The 22,206-nt window shown below is 40.7% G+C and overlaps 1 protein-coding gene across 1 annotated transcript in view; it reads right to left on the reverse strand.

Annotated features, from left to right (window-relative positions):
- The window catches only part of SCFD2 (sec1 family domain containing 2), a 201,706-nt gene that overhangs the window by 5,207 nt on the left and 174,293 nt on the right, over positions 1-22,206 (reverse strand). Inside the window, exons 6-8 of the mRNA XM_054065995.1 lie at positions 9,682-9,827; positions 5,940-6,074; positions 377-496 (exon numbers count right to left, since the gene is read on the reverse strand). Coding sequence (XP_053921970.1) covers positions 377-496; positions 5,940-6,074; positions 9,682-9,827 — 401 coding nt within the window. The remainder of the gene's footprint in view (positions 1-376; positions 497-5,939; positions 6,075-9,681; positions 9,828-22,206) is intronic.

Genomic DNA, 22,206 nt, shown 5'->3' on the forward strand with positions numbered 1-22,206 from the left:
CCTGCACTATGTTCTGTAGATAAACTGCCAGGGAGCCTGTAGGCTTTTGGACAGCAGATGTTTCTATTTAGAAAGAATACAAAGAAATTAATCTTTTGAGACATCACGAAAGCTTCTTCAGAACAATGCCAGTCCATTCTGAACTCCTGAATTGAGTTTGAACTTTTATTGCTGACTCTAACATGTAAAAATGAGACACTTGGTGCCTGAACATTTATTGCCTGTGTGTATGTTTCACAGCAAAATCCTAACATCATTCCTGTCCATGCGGCTGTGGCTCCAGGTAGGCTTGGCACCAGCACTACAGTGAATATTAACTGAATAATTTTCTTAGTCTTTGTTCAGATAGGAACTGTACATTTGGAACTGTTTTTACCTGGGTACCAGGCTTGCGTGTTGCTACCAGATCCTTCACCATTTTGACCTCAGAGACTGTCACTCCACCAACCATAAAGATGATCAGAAGAGGATGATCACCAGGGTGAGGGCGATTCACCTGTAAAATCAAGGGAAGCATTATTTGTAGTTGCTTGGTCGACCTCCAAACCTATGATTAGCTGTGATTGGTTCCCTGAGTTGCAGGAGAAAGATTAATGAGGAAGCTCAAAAAATATTTACGAATGCTGGTTTCTGTAGCAGCTGAGAGGGAAATGAATGGGTATGATGCCCAGTAAAAACTAATGAACTATTTCCAGGGAAATGGAGCCTTCATGGCTTCCACTGAAACCAAGAGCAGTTTCTCATGAGGTCTGAGGGCTTCTCCTTCCTTTCCTTTTTCACTTCTTTCCTTCTTTTTCCAGAATGGGAGGAGAGTACTTGGGTGGATGCACAATTTGGATACAGGTATGCATGAGGTTTTGAGGAATGAGAGGTAAATGCTAGAATCCCTTCCTGAAGTCAGCAGAGGAAAGAATCCGAAGTAATGTGTTTTCAACAGCACTGTGAATAATTCCTTACAACTCATCCAACAAAAATAAATCAGGTTCATTGCAGTATAAAATCAGTTTCTAGCTTGTGTCACTTCAGACTTTTTAATACTTCTATGACTGGGTTGTATCTAATATAATGAAACTTCAACTCAAACAAAATACTGGTTTCATGTTCCCCCAATTATCATTAAAATGGCACAAACATTCAGTTAAGGCTTTATAAAACTGCATTTTAATTTAAAATGTGAAGGTGATACTTTACATCAGTTTCCTCTCAACCAGTTCTAGAAACTTGACTATTTTGCTGCTTCCTAGCAAATTCTTTCATTCTTGATAGAACACACTCCTGTAACACCCTGCTACAGTCTTTGGGAGTGATATCAATGGAGTCTGTGCAGTTGCTCCTGCCACACCACCTTTGAGTATGAAATACTACAAACATTTGGTTCTGAAAAGTGACAGTGAGAACAGTTTTATTTCCTCCTTTTTAGGTTCTCTGCCCTCTCTCCTTACACAAGTGTCGGTTTTCCACAGCATTCACTTCACAGGATGGAAATGGCCACCAACCCCTGTATGGTCAGAGTGTGGTTCCTTTGCTTTCACCACCACTGGCTTTGATCCCTGTGTTTCCAGCACCTCAGGGTACAGCTGTTCTCTTCCCGATTGTGGCTGCCCTGTATTTAGTCTTTGGGCATCTTTTCATCCCACGGCTCTGTCAGGCTTTCTGACTGGCAGCCTTCAGAAGAGACTTTTCCCTTTGAAGCAAGCATGAGGTGGGTGGCATGCTCTCTTTCCAGGCTAGCTGGCCTTTGATTACACAGGGATCCATGTTCAATGCTGCTCTGCGGGCACAGAGCTCTTCAACTGCCCTTGAGTTTGAAACCAAGGCAAAAAGCCTTAGATAGATATATCAGTGAGCTGAGTATTTGTGTACTGGGTGTTTATTAATCACCCTCACTCTGCCAGTCACCTTCATTGAGCTGATGGGACAGATAGCATATATACTACAATTTGGCAGGGCTTCCTGCAATTCTAATGTGCTATTGAGCAATTTTCCATTTACAGACTGATTAAACAGATATATCAGAGCTTATAAAGACTCTCTTTGTGCACTTTCCCACATCAGAGTACTACTCACTTCTTACTATCTGCATATAACATAGTGACAAACTCAAATGAAAAGAAGTCCATTCCTATTACAAACACCATGAAGAATTTAAGTAAGATCTAAATATTTCCTTACAAAGCAAGTCAGATAGAGCTATTACTTGATAAAATAGTAGAGTATTCAATGCCATAATTGCTGTAAGCAGTGACACAAAATTAAAGAAAAACCTGCTCATAAAGATGGTGAAGATGAAAGTCGACAAAACGCTTTGCTATGGCACTTCAAGGGAATACTGGAATTCCTGTTTTATTCCTTTTCATGGATCTTTGCTCTTCTTAACCCTGTCTCCAAAGCAAACAGCTACACTCCATTTCATGAAGCCTGTGAATGACCCAAGACTTATGCAAAAAGCTTGAATTTCAGAGGCTTGGTATTGAATAAAGCATCTATTTCTTAACGCCTTTCCTAGCAACATCAAACTCATCAAAACCATGCATGCATAACAGTGGACACACTGAAAGGACACCCAATACAAAGGTATTAATCAGAAAACACAAGCTTTCATGGCAGTACTAAAGAGAAGACAAAATTTCTTTCAGTCAAAATAAACCTAGATCCAAACACATGGTGCCTATACAAAACTTATTATGTTTCAGAAGACTAAAGTTCAAACCACAAATTCCAGAAATGCATATTAAAAATACTATTAGGCATGCAAACTCTAAATTAAATTAAAATTGCAATGAAAAGGGTCCTGGAATCTGTAATTTTGTTATGCTATGCACAAGTGTTTTGAAGGAGGACAATACTTTGGATACAAAATATTTGGCTGTGTTAAGAATGTAAGCTTCTGCCAAGATATTTTTGTTTGATAATACAACCACCCAAGGCTCTCTCTTTGGAAGGATTTGGCTGCATGTAGCTAAACACAACTCATTTCTGTGATACAGAACAAGAACTGAAATGGACTGCAGCAAAAGCAACGTCCATCTTCTGAAATGCTTCTCAGGATGGGTCATTCTGGGACATTTCTGAGGTCTCTGAGTCTCATTTACTGTGAAATCTGAATTGTGCAAAAATCCCCAAGTGCAATTAACTTTCAGTTCAAAATACCATGCATTAAAAACAATTGGACAGTTATCTCAGGCAATTAGAAGACTAAATAAGAAAAAAAGTAAACCCATTATATTGAAGCATAGGATCCCAAAAGAAGAAGGAGGGATGGTTCCTGATCCAGCAGTGTGTCACAGCTGGAGAACAACCCAACCTTCTCTTCAGCTTCAAGCTCACCACACTGCATTTCCTCAGGATGCTGGTGGTTAAAGAGCTCTCTGCCAGCACTTGTGTTTGCATGGAGGAGAGGGAGAGGAGGAGATGGAAAAGTGAGGTGGCAGCAGTCAGTGAAACTCTAAAACTGAAGTAGGAAGGGGTTGGAGAACAGGTTTCTTCTCATGGCAGATCAAATGCAGCCTATTCCTCCGAGGAAACTCAGCAGAAACAACTTCTGCTGCCCCGTGAGGGTCATCTCTGCCAACCAGCACAGCAGCACCAAATGCACCTTGTATTTGTGACTAACGAGAAACCAATTGATTTAGCTGAATAACTTGAAAAACGAAGGTGCCATGCAGAGCACTTGTTATCAATGATACTAAGCTCAGATCACTATAAACCACACGTGGTTAGAGCAGCAGTCAAAAAGGAAATCGTTGCAACAAAGAGCACTTTTTCCTTCACCTTCCTCAAACTTCTAAAGAAACTCATCTGCCAGAGAAACAACATCTGGACAAGAGGTATCTCTAAAATTCTGTCCCAGATGAACATGTATGTCTGAGTCCATCACTTTTCAAAGCATGTTTATGACACCTGGCATTTACATAAATCACTGCGTGCATGAGCTTGTTTACTTAGTTTGATGGTGGAACATCTGTTTCTCTACTATTTTTAGAGTGGCAGCATGATTTTTTTCAGTACTGATACATGAATGGAAAGAACACTGGGTCACTGTTTCTATAGTTATTCTCTTTTGTCTCAGGGCTTTATCACAAGCTATGAAGAGCTGAGAACTTCCATCTAGGAATCTACTAAATACATTTTGAAAATCCATTTCAAAAATCCATTTCAGTGGTGGACAGAGATTCCTGGGAAATAGTCACTGGATTTTAGGAATATCTAATTTTGTGCTCGAGACTAATTTGCTACTAATAACAGAAAAATAACTGTTATTCTGATAGTAGGTTCTAGAATGGTACCAACACAAGAGTTAAAATTGTATTTGTGGCATGTCTGTAAATGCACAACAAGCCTAGCATGCATTTGCACAAAATGGAAGAAACCTTTTTCTTTTAATTTGTCATGGAATCACAGAACAATTCAGGTTGCAGGGAATCTTTGTAGCTCATCTAGTTCACCTCTCTGCCCAAAGCTGGGCCAACTTGAAAATTATACCAGGTTGTTCAGGACTTTGTACAGCCATGCGTTGAATATCTCAAAGATGGAGAATCCACAGCCTCTCTGGAGTTAATGACTCTAATCGTAAATGTCTCTTCCTTGCTGCAGCTTGTGACCGTTGCCTCCCTTACAGTTTGCTGAAGCCTGTTCTGTGCTGAGGGATGGTAAAACTGGAAGAAGAAAACTAAACACAGCCTTCCCAATGCCGAATTGAGGGAAATAATCCCTTCCACTGACCTAATAGATACACTCTTGCTACTGCAGCCCAGGAGGCAGTCAGCCTTCACAGCTTCATCAAGCAAGGGCACATTGCTGGCTCACCAAGATCCCCAGACTGTCCTGCGGACTTGCCCCCAGCCAGTTGGTCTTCAGCCTTTACTGTGGCAGGGGACCCCCATTTGCAGGATTCCCTTGGTGAGCATCCCAGGGCTGCCATGGGCCCATTCCTTCTGTTTGGTGAGGTCCCTCGGCATGGCAGCCCTAGCCTCAATGTACTAGAAACCATTCCCTTCGCTTTGATGTTATGAACTAACTGACATATAGCAACTTAAGAAACTTTACTGCAATCAAAGACAGTTACTTTCCATCCTCTTTTTTTTTTTTATATGAGCATTTATACTGTACTCATAACCACAGTAGCAAAGTGATTTAGCATAAATTTGGGGGTGTCTTCCACGGAAAACTTTGCATATGCAGTAAGACAGACCTGAATATACAACATGCTATGTATGCCACACTGTAACTCAGTAGACAGTTAGTGAACACTCAGTGTAGGCTAGTTTGTAAAGCAGAGTAAGCCCTTGTAAAAAAACTCTCTTAAAACATGCTAAGAGCATCCACAAGGTAATTTCTGACTAATCAGCCTTCCTTCCTCCCCACTGCAAGCTGCATATTACCAAGTTATAGGAAAGGCACTGAACTGGAGATCCTTTGATGACCTTCCTCCCCTGAGAGACCTGACCGTTTATTCTTACTTCTATCTCATGGCTGCTCGGTGTCCTTCAAGTTGTTTGATGAGGTGTCTTGCAGAATGCCTTCTGGAAATCCAGTAAGCTATATGAACTGGCACTCATATATCAATTTGCTTGTTGGGTGTTTCTGAAGGGGTCAGAAAGCTATGTGACACAAGATTTCCCTTCAGCAAAGCCATATTGCTTCCTTCCAGACAGGTCATCCTTACTTAGGTGTCCAGTATCACCCTTTTTAAGCTGTCCAGTCTGCTCTGCTCCTCTTCTTTTCTTCAGCAGGTGCCACTCCTCTGTACCATACCTGCAATGTGGCGTCTCAATCTATTCCCAGCCCCCCCCCCCCCCCCCCCCCCAAGGATTTAACTCTCCTAACTGCCCCTTAAGTTCTGCTGAACAATATTAACTGGAATACATAAAGTCAGCTACTGCTATGTGATGCTATGACATCAGGAAAATCTTACAGATGAGCTTCAAAGTCTAGTTTACCTTCATGAACATGCTGAATCCGGTTTTAAGGAGATCGGTGAGACCTGATGACATATGCTCAATATCAACAGGATCAGGTCGTTCAGGATTACAGATCTCTTCCATCACCTGTTTCAGCAGTGGTTTGTAAGATGCCTGCACACAAAGAACAATGCACTATGAGTAAAGCTGTTTAGATTTGGTGCAACTGATCTTCTAAATGTTTGATTGCCATTAAAAGTTACAAAAATAATTATTTTAGAAAGGGAACCATTCAAAGAGTTAAAAAATTATCAAAGAAGCAATGGTCTTCGTGATCTTGACCACAAATGGTGTGCACCTGCACAGCATCAAACTGAAAAGACAGAAAGACAGCTTCAAATTTCTCTGGAATCATTTTGGACATAGTACAGAAAAGGATAGCAACAGGGATGACACTGTTGCCCATCTTGCACCTAGAAGACTTCATTCCCTTTTTAATGATTTTACAAACTCTTAAAACAGGGATTCTTAAGGCGAGTTCTTACTGACATTACTGCCTTCCCATAGGCATCACGCCAGCACTGAAACCTGGATATCAGCAGGGCTGGGAAGAGGCCATCTGACTGTTTGTCCCTCAAGGGAGAGCAGAGCTAAGGCATCCCTGCTGGTCCTTTAGCTTCTATGGCTAGGGCCGTCTACATAACATTCCCACCTGTGGAAAATCTTGAGAAAAACAGGCCAATCAACTACATTGATATCATACATGTCAGAGTTTCAGAGAAGTTAGGAATCGCACACAACTGATGTATTAATACCTGTCAGCCAAAACAGAGGTCCATTTGTAAAGAGCTGTATGTATGACGGAAAGAAAACCCTGTACTGCCCGCTTACTTCTGCTATATGTTGGAACATGTAAAGGTACAAATGGTCAACACCATGAAAGACGCACTTCCGAAGAATCCAGCCTGAATCCTTTTCAGGGTTCACAAATCTGTGCTGAATGTGAATTCTAGTAGCCTAGAAACTTCCACATTCTCTTACCAAAGTTTAAATCACTCTGCCATCATAATAAAGTTTATAAAATTCTATGGCCTTGTGGAAAGATGCTCTTTAATGAAAATTCACCATTACTTGGTTTAGAGATGGAGTTCTGTTTTGCTACTTTCAACTTTGCCCAAACTGCAATGGAAGCACAATCATTTCAGGAAGCACAACAGTCTTAGAAAATTAACAGCTTAGGAATTAGCACATTTGTTTTCATTTGGGACTAGCCCAGGTATACATCATCCCCTAGATTCTTAAGAGAATCAAGTGTAACATCATTCGTTTTGTAAAGATGATATCTACGAGATATCATGCAAGTTAAACATAAAAATGGATGGAAAACAAAAAGCAAGCTCTTGGCTTGAAAGCAATTTTTTCTGGAGTAATTAAAGAAATGTTTTTCATCCAACACTTTACAGTAAGAAATCAAACTTCACAGTCTTTGAATACAATGCTGTCAACAAACATTTATACAACTCATCTACTTCTCACAACACATGCATAATTTTTAATTGAATCAACAAAGCAAATTACTGCAGACAAGAACTGCAGGATCTTTTAGGAGAACATGTCAAGATCTGTGCCAAATCCAGTCACGCAATAAACAACTGTTTGAAAATACACGTGCAGGCATGAAGTCCTATGTATAAAAATCTGGTTTATACCTTCAGAGATGAGGAATAGAAAGACATTAGAAATGAAACATTTTTGGAGCAGAGATCAAATCACAGATTTACCACATGAAATTAAAGGAAAATTATTATCTGATTTCAGACAAAATGATGTACTCAGAAGATGTTAAAAATGTGCTATGATTCTGCATGTCTGAATTTTTAGCACCAAAACTAAGTGGCCTTCAAAATCATCCAGTTTGATTATATAGATGCGAAAAGGCAGAAACTATGATCACTTACCTTTTTCTTAGCTATGATAGTTTCAAATATTTTCAAAATCTTTTATCATTTGAAATACAACTGTTAATTTTTTTTAGAATTTTTTACTTCATTATTTACAAAACCCCCAATAGCTGCATCAATTTCTAATGCATATTAGGAAACTTTTACCAGCTTTAAATTCTGGCAGGGCACAAACCTTGTTAAAACAGTTGTTAAAAACCTCAGTGGCTGAGACATACCTCAGATAAGATTATTAGGAGAAAAGGAGAGAGAAAAAGAGAGAGAAAGAAAGAGAACAGGAAAAGGAAAGGGAGAGATAGAAAGAGAGAGAGAGAGGGATAGAGGAAGGGAAGGAGGGAGGCATATTCTTGAGATCAAGGCTAAAAGAAAAGAACACTAGTTACAATATTGGGCAAAATAAATACTCTCCTCTTGCATGGTTGCTACATGAACTGGTTTGATAACCTGATGAAAACATTCGTCACTTTAGGTAAAACATATAAACCTCAATGTTACAAAAAGTCCTTCTAATGGGCTATCCAATTCCCACTTATTTATCTATACAAACCATTTCTGGGTCATAACAAAAAATGGAAGCTTCCTAGCTCCCAACAGACAAAGCAGAAAAGCACCTATATGCTAAATGCACTCCCACAGCACTAAACCAGACAGGGAAGGCATACAGCCACAGGAAAGACACTACTACTTCAAAAAACCTAAACTGATCGCACACAACTGATGTATTAATACCTGTCAGCCAAAACAGAGGTCCATTTGTAAAGAGCTGTATGTATGACGGAAAAAAACCCCTGTACTGCCTGCTTATTTCTGCTACTCTAAACCTCCTGAGCTGCCCTCAGCAGAAGGTTGGTCCTAGTGAAGCTATTAAATCCATCGTATAGCCAGCTTAGGGGGCTGCAAGGTGTTGATACATCCCTTGCTGTGTCCCAGCACTTAGCACTAAGCAAACAACCTGGGTTACATCGGAAGAACACACTCACACTTCTAGGAAGCCTTGACTGTCCCCATTTGCCTGCAACTGAACTGCATTAACTTTTTAACAATTTTCCCCTTTCACACACCAGACTGATCCTAAGTGCCGGGAGAGGTCAGCAACAGGTTTTCTCCTCCTTAGCTTTCCAGCAACATTTTGCAACACTCCTGATTCCAATTGCTACAAAGCACTGCTTAATTTGAACTACATCCCTTTGCTGATTTACAGCATACTTGTGAGTTTGGAAGGATTTTTTTCTGGCTCAAGGCTGTGATTAAGTTTTACAGTCTCTAAACCAGTGTATGTGCTTTCCATTGAAAAATCTTATTTTTGACTGAAAAAAAAAAAATCCCTCCAAACCCCACCTTGGGGGAGATGGAGATAGTAAGAAAAGCACTGTATATTAGTCCTGATAAGCTAGAGTAATATCGTAGTTCATGTGTTCATATTAAAGAAACAAAAGCCGCATTTTGGGCCAGCATCTCACACTTACAGAGATAGGAGAGAAAATACACAGAAATACAGTTGCTGTACAGATGCAGGCATCCTTGTTTTGCTATGCCATGAGAGGTCTTAGTTTATCATCTTGACCTAGACCTGCCTTTCAAAGACAGTTACGTCATATCACAGAGCAAATTTCTTCATCAGATAGTTCTTTGTTAACATGGATATTGATATGCCTGAGTTTGTATGAAGGACTTGAGGAATTTCTGGATGATTAGGTCAATTATAAAATCTATACTTAAATATCTTCCACATATAGAAAGAACACACATAGGATTAGGGCTGTAATTTTGACAGCATGCTACAGAAATAACATACAGAGGGAAAAGAAGGATCCACTTGCCTGGTGTGTGTTGCTGCCTGGATTATGTATGGAATTAAACTGTTTCATGTGCATTCGAGCTCTTGCAATATCCCTGAGGATTTGAAAGATATTGTCCACTGCATCTGTGGCTTTCTCAGATGTTGGGTTTAGCAATGAGTCACAGCCTAAGAAATAAAGAAACACAAAGCACCGTGAGCAAAAAACTTCCAAGTGTATTGATAATAAGCTGTAGGAAAAGGATAACTGGGAGGAAATTTTAAATTAGTTTCATTATGTTGTGTTCTAGAAACTCAGGGGCTTGCTAGACAGCATGTCCTCAGCAGGGCACGAGTCTCCATAGCTAAGCAAGAAGGCATAAATCCTAGACAAAAAGCAAAGTTAACAGCACCTCTCTAACCACATTTGTAGCCTAAGTCAGACAGCAATTTAATCGGTGCAGGTATGTCTGGCTCTCCACAGCAAACAGAAGATCCCATGCTAGCAGGCCCTGAAGAAGAGTCCCACGTGGATAGGAGCCAGCTGGCTTGCTTGTCTCTCCAGGGTGACACAGCCATGAAGAGGAGAACTGCTCCTCAGGCATTGTACCCAGGCCCCAGCTGGCTCACTCCAAATGCATTTCCTACCTTTGCAACAAGAAAAATGGGAAGAGCCTGGGCTAAATACAGAAATGATAGCGACACATTGGAAAGAGCTGTATTACTATAAAAAAATTCCTTATCCCTCAAAGTGGCACAGTTATTTTAATGTATTTTTCTAAAGCACTTCTGTGAAGACATAATGCTTCTTTCACTAAGGCCAAGCTCCATTTAGAGTCAAAGGTCCCTCCAGCTGGCCAGGAAGTGTCTTTGAAAAGAGAAATTCTTAGTCTTGGCTCCATCCTTCTCATCACAGTTCCTATATTGCACAGAAGAGTTGAAAAAAAATGCTTTATCATCTGACCTGCTGGTGAGAATTAGCCAAATGAGAGATAACTGGGTCATCTGGTATTTGTATAGTCCTGTCAACACAGTTCTACACCTTCTGACATCTCTGCCCCCACTTTCTTCTTGCTTCACTCCTCATCCCTGTGGCAGAAGATCCCTTGTAAAATAACTCTTCTTGCCACATGCACACATTAATACACACTCCCTCCTGCTTATACCCAGTATCTTCTCTGGGGATGCTGCTGTAGTGGTTTGTGTGTCCGTTCCCTAGTCCTGCAATCAGTCCTGCACTGTCAAATCTCTCTGTGCAGAATCCTGTCGAAAGGATGGGGTCTCCCTGCATGTCCCAGTATCTGCCATGACGGTGGCTGGATCTTTGGTGGGAATTTTTTCTGAACAAACTTTCCTTGACAACTGACAGAAAACTGGGTTCTTACGCACTACAGGAACAACAAAAAAGGCAGTACAAATTTTCAAAATTCACAAGGAAGTCGTAATAGTTAGCTAGTCTAGATCGCTCTTTCACATCTTTGCATTCCCTACAGCAGAACATATATATATATATATATAAATATACACACACGCACACATCCTTATAGAAGTCTGAACGTATTCCTGCAAGACGGTGATTAGACACTGAGCTTTCACTTGTGTGAGTATCATTGGTTGAAAGGCTCCAAGTCAGATCCCCAGCTGATGCAGCAGAACAGATAAAATGACTATACTTCTGCAGGGCTACATTGAACCAAGCTGCTGAGGATTTCTGCCATCATATCCCACAAGGCAATGAAGCAAACACAAACAGGGCCTTGGTGACTCCATGTTGTAATACGAAGGCAGACACTCATACATTTTTTAGACAGAACTCTTGCAGTTATTACTTCTTAAAAAAGAGTTTGGAATAACTTACAGAAATATTTTTGTTGCTATATATATGCAAGATCTGCATGCTCTGATTGACCAAAGCTTAGTTTTCGTTTGGCAGAGGACTCTGTGTGTTGTCACTGAAAACTCTGAACACAAGCCCCACTCTGCAACTCATTACTCCGCTCCACTGGAGCTCTTGAAATCAGAGATATGGTTCCTGCAAGTGATCTTGTGCTTGTTTATGTGCAAAGCAAGTGTCCAACAGCTGAACAAAATGAAACTGAACAACCTCCTGGATGAGGTTGATGAATAAAGTCTGAGGTAACAAATCCTGGTTTACATTTATCACTAGCACAGGCAAAATATTTAGAGAACACGTTCTATTGTCAATGTGCTTTTACCTTGCCCATAGGAAAACAGGAATGAGAAACGAGGCAGTCACTGTTAGCTCCCAACTCAGAGGCTGTGCATATTTAATAGTTAACATTTATTAAGGATTTTGCAAAGAAAACTAAAATGAAGAGCCATTTGTCATTATTGTATCACTAGATTTTTCTTCTTTCTAAGAGACAAGCTTTCTGTTTCAGCCACATTAGAGATAAGCAGCTTCTAGCTAGTGCAAGTAGTTATATTTCTTTGTCCTCTCTGCAATCCTTTATCAGCAAAAGCTATTGCTTTGGGTAAGCCATCTCTGCAATGTTCCCTTTCACTAGTGAAAGCAAGTCCCCTGCATTGAACAAGTTCAAGAAAGGTAAAAATCAAATCAAGTGTGCTTTGCTTTGGACGCTCTTCTTTTTTTCCCTAATAGCTTATTTTCTTGGACCATTTAAAAGCCTTCTGTTTTGGCCCTACAGTTATTTTCCTCAAGAAAAGAAATGTTTTCTTCTCCTGTTGGCACCACTTCTCTCTCTCTCACCTTTATTTTAACAAGAGCTTTTTGACCAAGAAGTTTCAAACCCGCTTCCCACTTCCCACTTCTGGAACTACAGGGCAGTTTCTGGTGGGCACCATCTGGCTTTGTGGCTGGAACACCCTGAGATGCTCCTCACCTTGTCTAGCCTGGTGCATCCTGTTTTGCTTTTTGTTATGGGGCCAGCCCGCTCTTGAGCAATTTCTTGAAGAAGCACAGCCTCTGTAATATCATTCACCACTCAAACTTCACTGCCAGGGAAATGCTGTCTGGAGCTCAGGCTTCGCTTTACAGCTTGTACTGACTGACTCGGAGGCTGAGGGAGGCCATGAAATCATTAACTCCCACCATCTGTTTAACAGGCCACATCACTTCATTGCCATCGTCCTAACAAAACCAAGAGCCCTGGCAGTGTGCCAGTAGCTCCTCACTCGCTGTGTTCAACCTTGCCTCTCAGCAGACAGGAGTGTATCTCAAGGAGCACTGCCGCAGGGGCTCAATGTGTGTTTCCGACTCCATGGCAGAGCACGGTGCTGGACCCAGTTTGGAGCAGGGAGGCACTGGGAGTCGAAGCTTTGTTCTGGCACCAGGTTAAGGCTGACCGGATAAAATGAAAAGAGTCCTGCTTTCAAAGTTTTCTCTAAAATGTGGCTTCTTTGCGACTTCTGATCAAGAAACATCATTTATCTGGGGAAGTCATGGCATCATTTTTCCAGCCTCTCATTTAGTCTTCTTTTTTAAAACATAAATTAAAAAATAAGTTTTCTTTGCAACCTCTTCTTGTTGAAACTAAAACCAAAATCTCAGATTCTCCAAAGGCTGCTGCCTACCTGTTGCACTGCAGTAGATTTGAAGAGGGGAGCTGGGTTTCTCCCCAGCCTGGAGAACAATAGAAGCTTGTGTTCTACAAATGGCAGTCAGCTACAAATCACCTTCCGTTCACACCTTCCTCGTGAATGGGGCTGTGTGCACATATGGAGAGGAGAACACAATCCCTCTTCTCTGCCTACTTCATGCTAGCAAGAAATCTGCTCCTTTTACAACAATGAAGAGGTGGAATATATTAGCTGTTGCACAGCTCATGTGCTAATTAAAACAACTTTTCCTGTTACTGTTTTTTCACAAGAAGGTAAACGTCATTAGAAGAGTGTGCTGAATGAACTCCTTTGAATCCCAAACCCTATTATATATGGGAAAAAGCATTTAAATGAACTCTGGGGATTTCTTGTCAGACTTGAAGACCAGTTATGGGAAAAAGAAAATCACTATTAACCAGCACAGGACTAAGATTTTAAAGGATGCATCCAAGACCTTGATGATATCTGAAGCAGAACACAACCTAGTTCTGCAGCAAGTGGTGCCCAACCTCACTGATACCGTTTTTGTTCTGCTTCCATACAGTTCTGCTGAACTTGAGGACAGTGAGACCATCAGAAACTGCATCCGATGCCTAACAGAATAAGACTATTGTCCCTTATTTTTTACCTACTACTGCACATTTTCATCTGAGAGAGCAGATCTCCTTTCAAGCTACACATCTGCATAACAATTAGTACCAGAACTAATCCATTTTCACAAGGAGCTTGAAAAGAGGAGAATGGAAATGGTCTTCTTTCCAGCCTGGGGTGGCCCAGAAAACAAATCGGACCAGTTTTTCTATAGGAAGATATTTTAAGAAAAGGACACAGACATGGTGGACCCACAAGTTCTATAGTTATACAGTGGCATGTGATTGATTATTCCCTCCTTGAATGCAATAAATGAGAATTTCAGACTTGAGTATCAGAAAACCTTTCACCAAGCTTTGTCTCTTTTGGTGTTACAAACAACTTTGTTCTATCTCTAAAGCAGTAATATAATTATTAACACTTCATGAAGGTCTTTGATATTTCCAAGATGTCATTGAAAAGTTATGGTTCTTACAAAGTTAAAAACTTGAAAAAGCTGAACTTTTACTACTCTGTTCTACTGGTATTAACTCAAGGCTTCTCTACCTTAGGTGTTCTCTACAGCCCATTTACAGAAATAAACAATATAAACCCTGCAAACCCTGTAGTGGAGCTGGCAGAGTAGCCAAATCATTTTAGAAGCACACGATGAAGCACTGGCAAAATCAGAAAAAGTGGTACTTTGAAGAAGAGAAAATCCAGCACGAGCATTGCCTTATGTGAGCTATTTTCTAGATATCAAGAGTTTGTTTGCTTGTCAGCGAAAGACAGAGAAAGAGCAGAGATATAAGGTGCCTTGAGAGTCAGAAGTCAAAATACAGCACTATGATATTAAATTAACGAATATATTTTAAAATATTTATTAAATTAATGAAAATACAGACAATTCCTGTATGACCAACTTAGTGGCTTTCTATGATGGGGTAACCACAGCAGTGGACACGGGTAAACTGATGGATGGGATCTATCTAGACTTCAGTAAAGTCTTTGACACAGTCCCACACAACATCCTTCTCTCTAAATTGGAGAGATACGGATTTGATGGGTGGATGGTAAGGTGGATAAGAAACGGGTTAGATGGTCGTACTCAGAGAGTAGTGGTCAATGGCTACAAGTCCAGATGGAGATCTGTGACAAGTGGTGTCCCTCAGGGGTCTGTACTGGGACCGGTGCTGTTTAATATCTTCATCAATGATATTGACAGTGAGATTGAGTGCACCCTCAGCAAGTTTGCAGATGACACCAAGCTGAGTGGTATAGCTGCCACACTGAAAGGACGGGGTGTCATCCAGAGGGACCTGGACAGACTGGAGAAGTGGGCCTCTGAGAACCTCATGAGGTTCAACAAGGTCATGTGCAAGGACCTACACCGGTCTCATGGTAAAGAACTTCTTCGTAATGTCCAGTCTAAATCTGCCCCCCTCCAGTTTATACCCATTCCCCCTGGTCCTATCCCCACAAGCCTTTAGGAATAGCCCCTCTCCAGCTTTCTTGTAGCCCCCCTTCAGGTACTGGAAGGTTGCTATAAGATCTCCTCGGAGCCTTCTCTTCTCCAGACTGAACAAGGCCAACTGTCTCAGCCTGTCCTCATAGGGAAGGTGCTCCAGCCCTCCGGTCATCTCTGTAGCCCTCTCTGGATCCATTCCAACAGCTCCACATCGTTCTTACGTTGAGGATTCCAGAACTGGACACAATATTCTAGATGAGGTCTCAAAAGAGAGGAATAAAGGGGCAGAATCACTTCACTCGACCTGCTGGCCATGCTTCTTCCGATGCAGCCCAGAATATGGTTGGCCATCTGGGCTGCGAGTGCACGTTGCTGGCTCATGTCGAGCTTCTCATCGACCAGCACCCCCAAGTCCTTTTCCACAGGGCTGCTCTCAGTCATCCCCCATCGTGTACTGAAAACAGGGACTGCCCTGATTTAGGTGCAGGACCTTACACTTGGCCTTGTTGACTTGTACAGACCCCTGAGGGATACCACTTGTCACAGATCTCCATCTGGACTTGTAGCCATTGACCACTACTCTCTGACTACGACCATCCAACCAGTTTCTTATCCACCTTACCATCCACCCATCAAATCCATATCTCTCCAAAGGTGCAATTTGTAGTTGGGGTAACTAAATCTCCACTTCAGCTTTTAAATAAGCGTCCAAACTTTAGTAGTGCTGAGCATCCAGGGATTGCACATGTACGCCTCCTGGGGCAGCTCAGCACAGATCTTATGTTTATTATATAGGGACATATCCTGTGATCTCTGGAGCTCACTGGGGATGGATAGTAAGACCTAGCAGCATGCCTGGCAGCTTGTTGTAGGCCACAAGCCTCTGAACCTCTTCTGGAAGCTGTTCTTGGGTTTGCAAGGGACGCATAGCCTGTGTGGCTAAGTAATGAATCTCAAGCTCTTAAGCTGCACATATAAAAATCTGTCCACTTACTTATGCAATTCAATATGGATCTCAGTCTTACCTTTGGAGAGCTGGTTTTTTTTTAAAAAAATCTGGCCTCAATATCTGTCACTTGGACATTTCTATTTTATGGGAATATTTTATTGCCATCTTCTTGCCAAAATTCAGCAGCATAACTTGTAATACCAACTTCTATGAAGCACAGCTAACTCAGTACTGGAGGTTCTCAAGTTACATGAAATTCAACCTGTTAATTCAGTGAGCAATTACATAGAAAAACTACAGCACTTACTAGAATGAATTACATAAATTAATTGCAAGAGGAATTTAAGTTAGGCTCAGATGTGCTTTCTGAAGGAAATTAATGTAACAAATTCATTAGGGAACCATTCAGCTGCTCCCTCAAGCAGTCCATATCTTAATTAAAAACCCACACATGTTAATAAAGCTATGGTAAATGTCCTGTAAGTCTAATAACGCCTCCCAATAATGTTCTTGCAAGAACTTAGTTTTTACTAAGTGTAAGTTTTACTAAACGATCCAGAGCTTTATGAGAAAAACACCCTAGGACCTATATGACTGAATGTCCTCAGTCTTTTGCAAGTTATTTTCAGCTGCCCTCCTTTTGTTTTCAGACAGCTGGCTGCACCTTGGCAAGGACAGATTTTTGCTCCCATCAAGAACTTGCTATTCAAGCACTGGCCAGCACATTTCAGTGATGCTGTGACATTTCACCCTTGGATCTGCTGCCTTTCACCTACTCTGCACAGCACTCTGAAAGTACACGTAGGACAAAATGACTGGGAAAGACAGACAAGGTTCATGTGCAGGTAGCAGCAGGTGAGGCAGCAGGTACTACCAGGACGGCAAAGCCTCTTTGGCCATTGTGCACCAGAACAGAGGAGACACTGCATGTGCGAAATGGTGTGGCTGCTCTCCTTTGGGACAGCCGACATGGCGGGACACGGATGGGACCCTGCCACTGCCCTTTCTAATATACCTACTCAGGACTTAATAGTCCTGTTGCTTCCTTTCTTACTCCAGGCATGCGCAAGCCACTGTTGCACGAGAGATCACCTGGAGCTGGACAAGCCTTTGCTTGGGCTATGGCCTTGCTTACACTGAGACAGTGCTGTAAATGCAGCATTTCACACTACCCAGGCTGAGGAAAATTGTGAGCAAAGAAAATTGTTCCTAAGCAACTACGTCTAAAGCCCTTCCTAGAGAAACACCCTGAAGGCCTGTTTTGTCTCTGCACTATAAAGCAGCAGAGCAGGGTGGAAGCTCATGTAGAAGTCCACAGCAGTCTACAAGGTTTATCCACTTGGCTTCAGAGACAAACCTCAGAAAAAACCAGCAAGATCTGTAAATATCCTTCCCCCCCCCCCCAACATTTCCTGTCTATGTTGATTACAAGGAATAGCCTTTCAAAACAACAACAAAGTGAAATAAGTCTTTCAATACTTTTGTTTGACTTTTTCCATCTATTTTTTTCCAGCTTGGACAATGGTAATCAATGCGAGCAATGTATTTTGCATTCACAGTCCAATTTGGTTGTAAACTCATACTGCCAAGTCAGGACTTGTAGACACGAAAACTGCTTCCTTCTGAAAACAACTGTTCTACCTAGAATTTTTAAAAATGCCTGAAATAGTTTCAACTGATGGACCTAAAAATGATAGAAATCGATGTCCAAAGACATTTTCTTTCCCAGTTTAAGTTTTGAGCCAAACCAGAACTTGTGGTGTCCTTAAACTGGTGAAGGCAGCTTTATACAGTAATATAAATGTATAAAAACATAAGATCACAACTAAACCTAATAGTTGTAATCTATTTATCAGCTACCAAAGCAAAACAGTATTTTTAACAGAAAGACAAAAATAAAGGCATTTTAATGCTATGTATAATTATCTATTCAAAAGGTCTTTTCATCCAGTATGCTATACAACAGATGAAAAGCCATCTGAAAACTGACAAAGATAACAGGCACTTAGGCTGCATTCAATGGGCCCTACTTAATAATACAATAATTGCAATTTTATTTTCCCCCTTATACGAATTAACAGAATTATGGTACATCCCTTAAGTACTTTGTGCTTCAATTTCATATCTATGCTCAGAATAGTTTCTCTGTTTCTCTTAGAGAAATGTTACAGTGATCTCTGAAATTAAAATTAAACTATAAAAGGATTGTTAGCCAAAACACTAGAAGGTTGCTTTCCAGGAGAGTTAGCATGAAAAAGCTAAAAGCTAAACGCCAATCCTGTACTGAGCTACACTGCTATGATAGCTTTGATGCTAAACACTAGCTAGAAATACACTGTAACAGGTTTACAGTGTTCACGGTAGTAAGAAATGTAGCTGTCAGATAAATAAAAATATCACAGATTTCTAGTTCTTATACTATTTGAAATTCAAGAATGAAAATCTGACAAATGACACATCATTTTTAATAAGCCTTATGTATATCTAGCATTGCACTACCCAACTGGAAGAGAAATGGAGGAAAGACTAAATGTCATGCTCAGTGTGATTATGACAGAACAAACCAGGTATAGCAATAAACTCTCCGAAGTGCTCATGTTACTCTATGGCGTCACAGTTTATAGCTTAACTGCAGTTTTAGAAGAAAAAAACTGCCTTTTCTGAAACGCATTTTGTTGACACTGGCCATGATACATACATTCACAGTATACGTTAATGACACCAAAGGTGAACATTCCTATCTTGTGGCTAAATAAGATATAGAAAGTTCATGGGCATGAACGGGTAGATGGATGATCTTGTAAATCACCACCCCGCAGCTCGGGCATGGGATCAGCTTTAAATTTAGGAAGTTGGGTCCTTCACACCAGCACCAAGCTTTTGGGTGGGTATACCACCATTGTGCCAGGTTGTAGGCAGCTCAGTGCAGCCTGTAAATGACAGCACTTGCCTGCATGCATCTAACTGCCAGCGAGCTGTAACACTTATGCTTCTGTTTATACTGGAAATAGTAATACTTGCTTTCACCTACTTGGTCATATTTTCCAAGTTTCTTCATTCCCTGAAAATGAACATTGACAATGGACACTGAGACGGAATATGGGAATAAAACAGGGAAAGGGCAGAACAGCCATTCTTCTATCCTGCAAGTGAGGATAAGTGAAATATAACCATTTCCAGGGAAAAAGAACAGAAATACTTATGGTAAAGGCCTTCACTGCATAGCATAAAGAAAAACTTCTAAGCACTGTATTGAAAGCAATAGCCCCAGTTCTCCACATTGAAATTGGTAATTGTACTTTAACGGTAACCTACTACTTTGCATTGTACATGACCAAAGGCTAAAGTCCAGAAACTGGAATGCTGAAAATTTCTGCCTTTACACTGTAACAGCTCTTGCCCCTCAATGGAGCTGTTTCACTCTGCTACAGCCAGCAGTACCATGCATGTAAACAAAGATTGCATCTCCCTGGTATCCTGGCCTTATCAGGGGACCCTCTAGCAACAGGCTGGCAGGGGCTGCAGGAAAGCTTCTGCACAATCACACTCTTCCAGTCTAAAAGGCTCAGCATCCCATTGCACACCAGGGAGGAAAATGGTAGCAGGCAGTGAATGGGTGGTAAAGAAGCAGTGCATGCATCACTCAGCTGGTCATGTGTGCTGCCTAGGCAGGGATTGTATATAGGGCATAGCTGTCCATATTCTGCAGGCAGACCAGAGATTACACCAAAGCACAGTCCTCTGAAGCCCTTCCACCACAACCAATGGTGATAACGGGAAGGAGCACACATAGTTTAATTCATGCACAGCATCCCGTTTGTGTTATCTGCTTAATTGTATTGCATGCTGTGCACACAAGAGACAAAACCTTGTCTCTGGTGAGTCAGTGTAATGATCTACTGAACAAATGATCTGATGAGATGTTACTGTGTTTCAGATCTTCCTCTGCAGAGTACATAGAGAAAAGCTGCCACTGTTTGTACAACTAACTGTCTCTCCATAAAGCACAACATCGTACACATGGTTTCAGAATGCCTGAGTCAATTTTTGAAGCTATGAATTGTGAACAATCTCCGGTAAGATTAGGAAAACCATATTTTGCAGAGGCATTTGCTCTTTGTGAATCTCAAGGAAATATCTATGCAAAACTAGGCTTATATTTGGAGTCAGAAATAAAAAAGGAGAAGTCTCAGCAAATTTCTCTCTTCACCTTTAGTTTAAGTGGTTGGTTTGTATTTCTCAGCACCTGCTGTAAAACCATGTCATTCAAAGTCATTGTTAGAATACTGTTTCAAAAGATAACTCTTGTTTTGGGAATATTTCACAACTCTGTGAGAATAACATTCTACAAAAAGTACTTTCAGAGAAGATTTCTTCTCTTTATGAAAGCAGACAACACTGACTCATGTGACTGATTTAAGTCTTCCTATATTCATCTGCTCTTATAATCCCTTGAAACTATGCACTGCACTTTGCAGAGATCATAAGAATATAGCCCAGTCCAAACATCTAACAATATGCAGATAAACAAGGAAAGGCAACTAAGTAAAAAGCATGGGAAGAAAGAATAATAATAAAGCAATAAACAATGCAAGTTAGAAAGCACTGCATGAATTAGCACACTTTATGTTAATTTTTAAATTGAAATTACTGTTATACAAGAGATGACACAGAACGTGTAAAGCGTACTTTGGATGAAAAGCAAAATAAAATAAGTGAAGCTGTGGAAAGTATCTCAAAGAGGAGAGAAGGAACCTTATTGCGGGAAGATAGACCAATGTAGCACTATTTGTTTCAAAAGGATGAACAAAGACACCAAGCTGCCCCTTCCCCCGAGTACATGGGTGCTGCAGCTGGCCACCACCAAGACACAGCAGATCCCTGACTATGAATAACAATATTATACAGTTAATGGTAATTTTTATTCTTCTTCTTTTCTATTAACTAGAAAGCACACTGTAGTACAGATGGCAAGTATCAGTCAGTGAAGAAAATGATCAGCAGTACAAGCTGCAAGCACATCTATAAACAGAGAAAATGTCCTCAAGTGTTAGGCATAATAAACTCATGTTCATGAAACAGATAATAATTCATAATATCTGCACTAGATAAAAACAGATGCTGGCAGAGGCCTCATTTAGCACATGTAAACACACATTCAACTTAAAAGGTGTGATGGGATGAAGTTAGGCCAGTGCTTATGCGCCTTGTTGAATTACTGTTAAACTCTGCAGTTTAAATTCAGAAATAATCATGTTGTTCTAATTAACAAACAAGTGAATGGCTTGTGGTGTAGAATGTTTCTAAAGCACTTAAGAATCAACATTTTTTGTCTTTAAAACAAACTGAAAACACTGTATGCACTGGTGAAAACACAGCTTTTAACACTGGCTTCAAGAAACAACAACTGGTAGAAAATGCCTGGTATCTGCAGTAATTTCCACTTAGTATAAATTGTCAATGTTTCCAGGAAAAAGAAACAATGAAAAACACTCATAATATTGTAGTTCAACACCTGCTTATTTATTGTGGCCAAAAGAATAACACGATTTATGCTTCAAGTGTACGGCAGAAGCATAGGGATTTTTTAAAATTAAATTGTGCCCACCTAAGAATGAAAGAGGATATGTAATTTCAAAATTAACTGGGTGTTTTTTGTGTGTGTGTGTGTTTAGGAGACAGACATTAGGAAATACAAGCAACCAGTCAAGTCTGAAGGATTGACAACAGCAATTTAACCATGAGATTGATCTATGGCAGTCCAATGCTGTTTGCTATGTGGGGACTGGGCAAGTGCAGCTCAGATGCGTGATGACTAAAGACTGTCATTTGCAGGGTCTCATACAACGACAACTGTTGAACGGCAATAGAAATATTTATATTAATATATCTACCCTAATAGGTTGTCAAATGATCTGTAGACATAGATGCACTTCCATGGATAAGTATCACATGTAATGAAGTCTGTGGAGGAGAGGAGGAGACTCCTGAGCCTCCTA

Source organism: Cuculus canorus, chromosome 4 (genome assembly GCF_017976375.1).
Source record: "Cuculus canorus isolate bCucCan1 chromosome 4, bCucCan1.pri, whole genome shotgun sequence".
NCBI classification, from domain to species: Eukaryota; Metazoa; Chordata; class Aves; order Cuculiformes; family Cuculidae; genus Cuculus; species Cuculus canorus.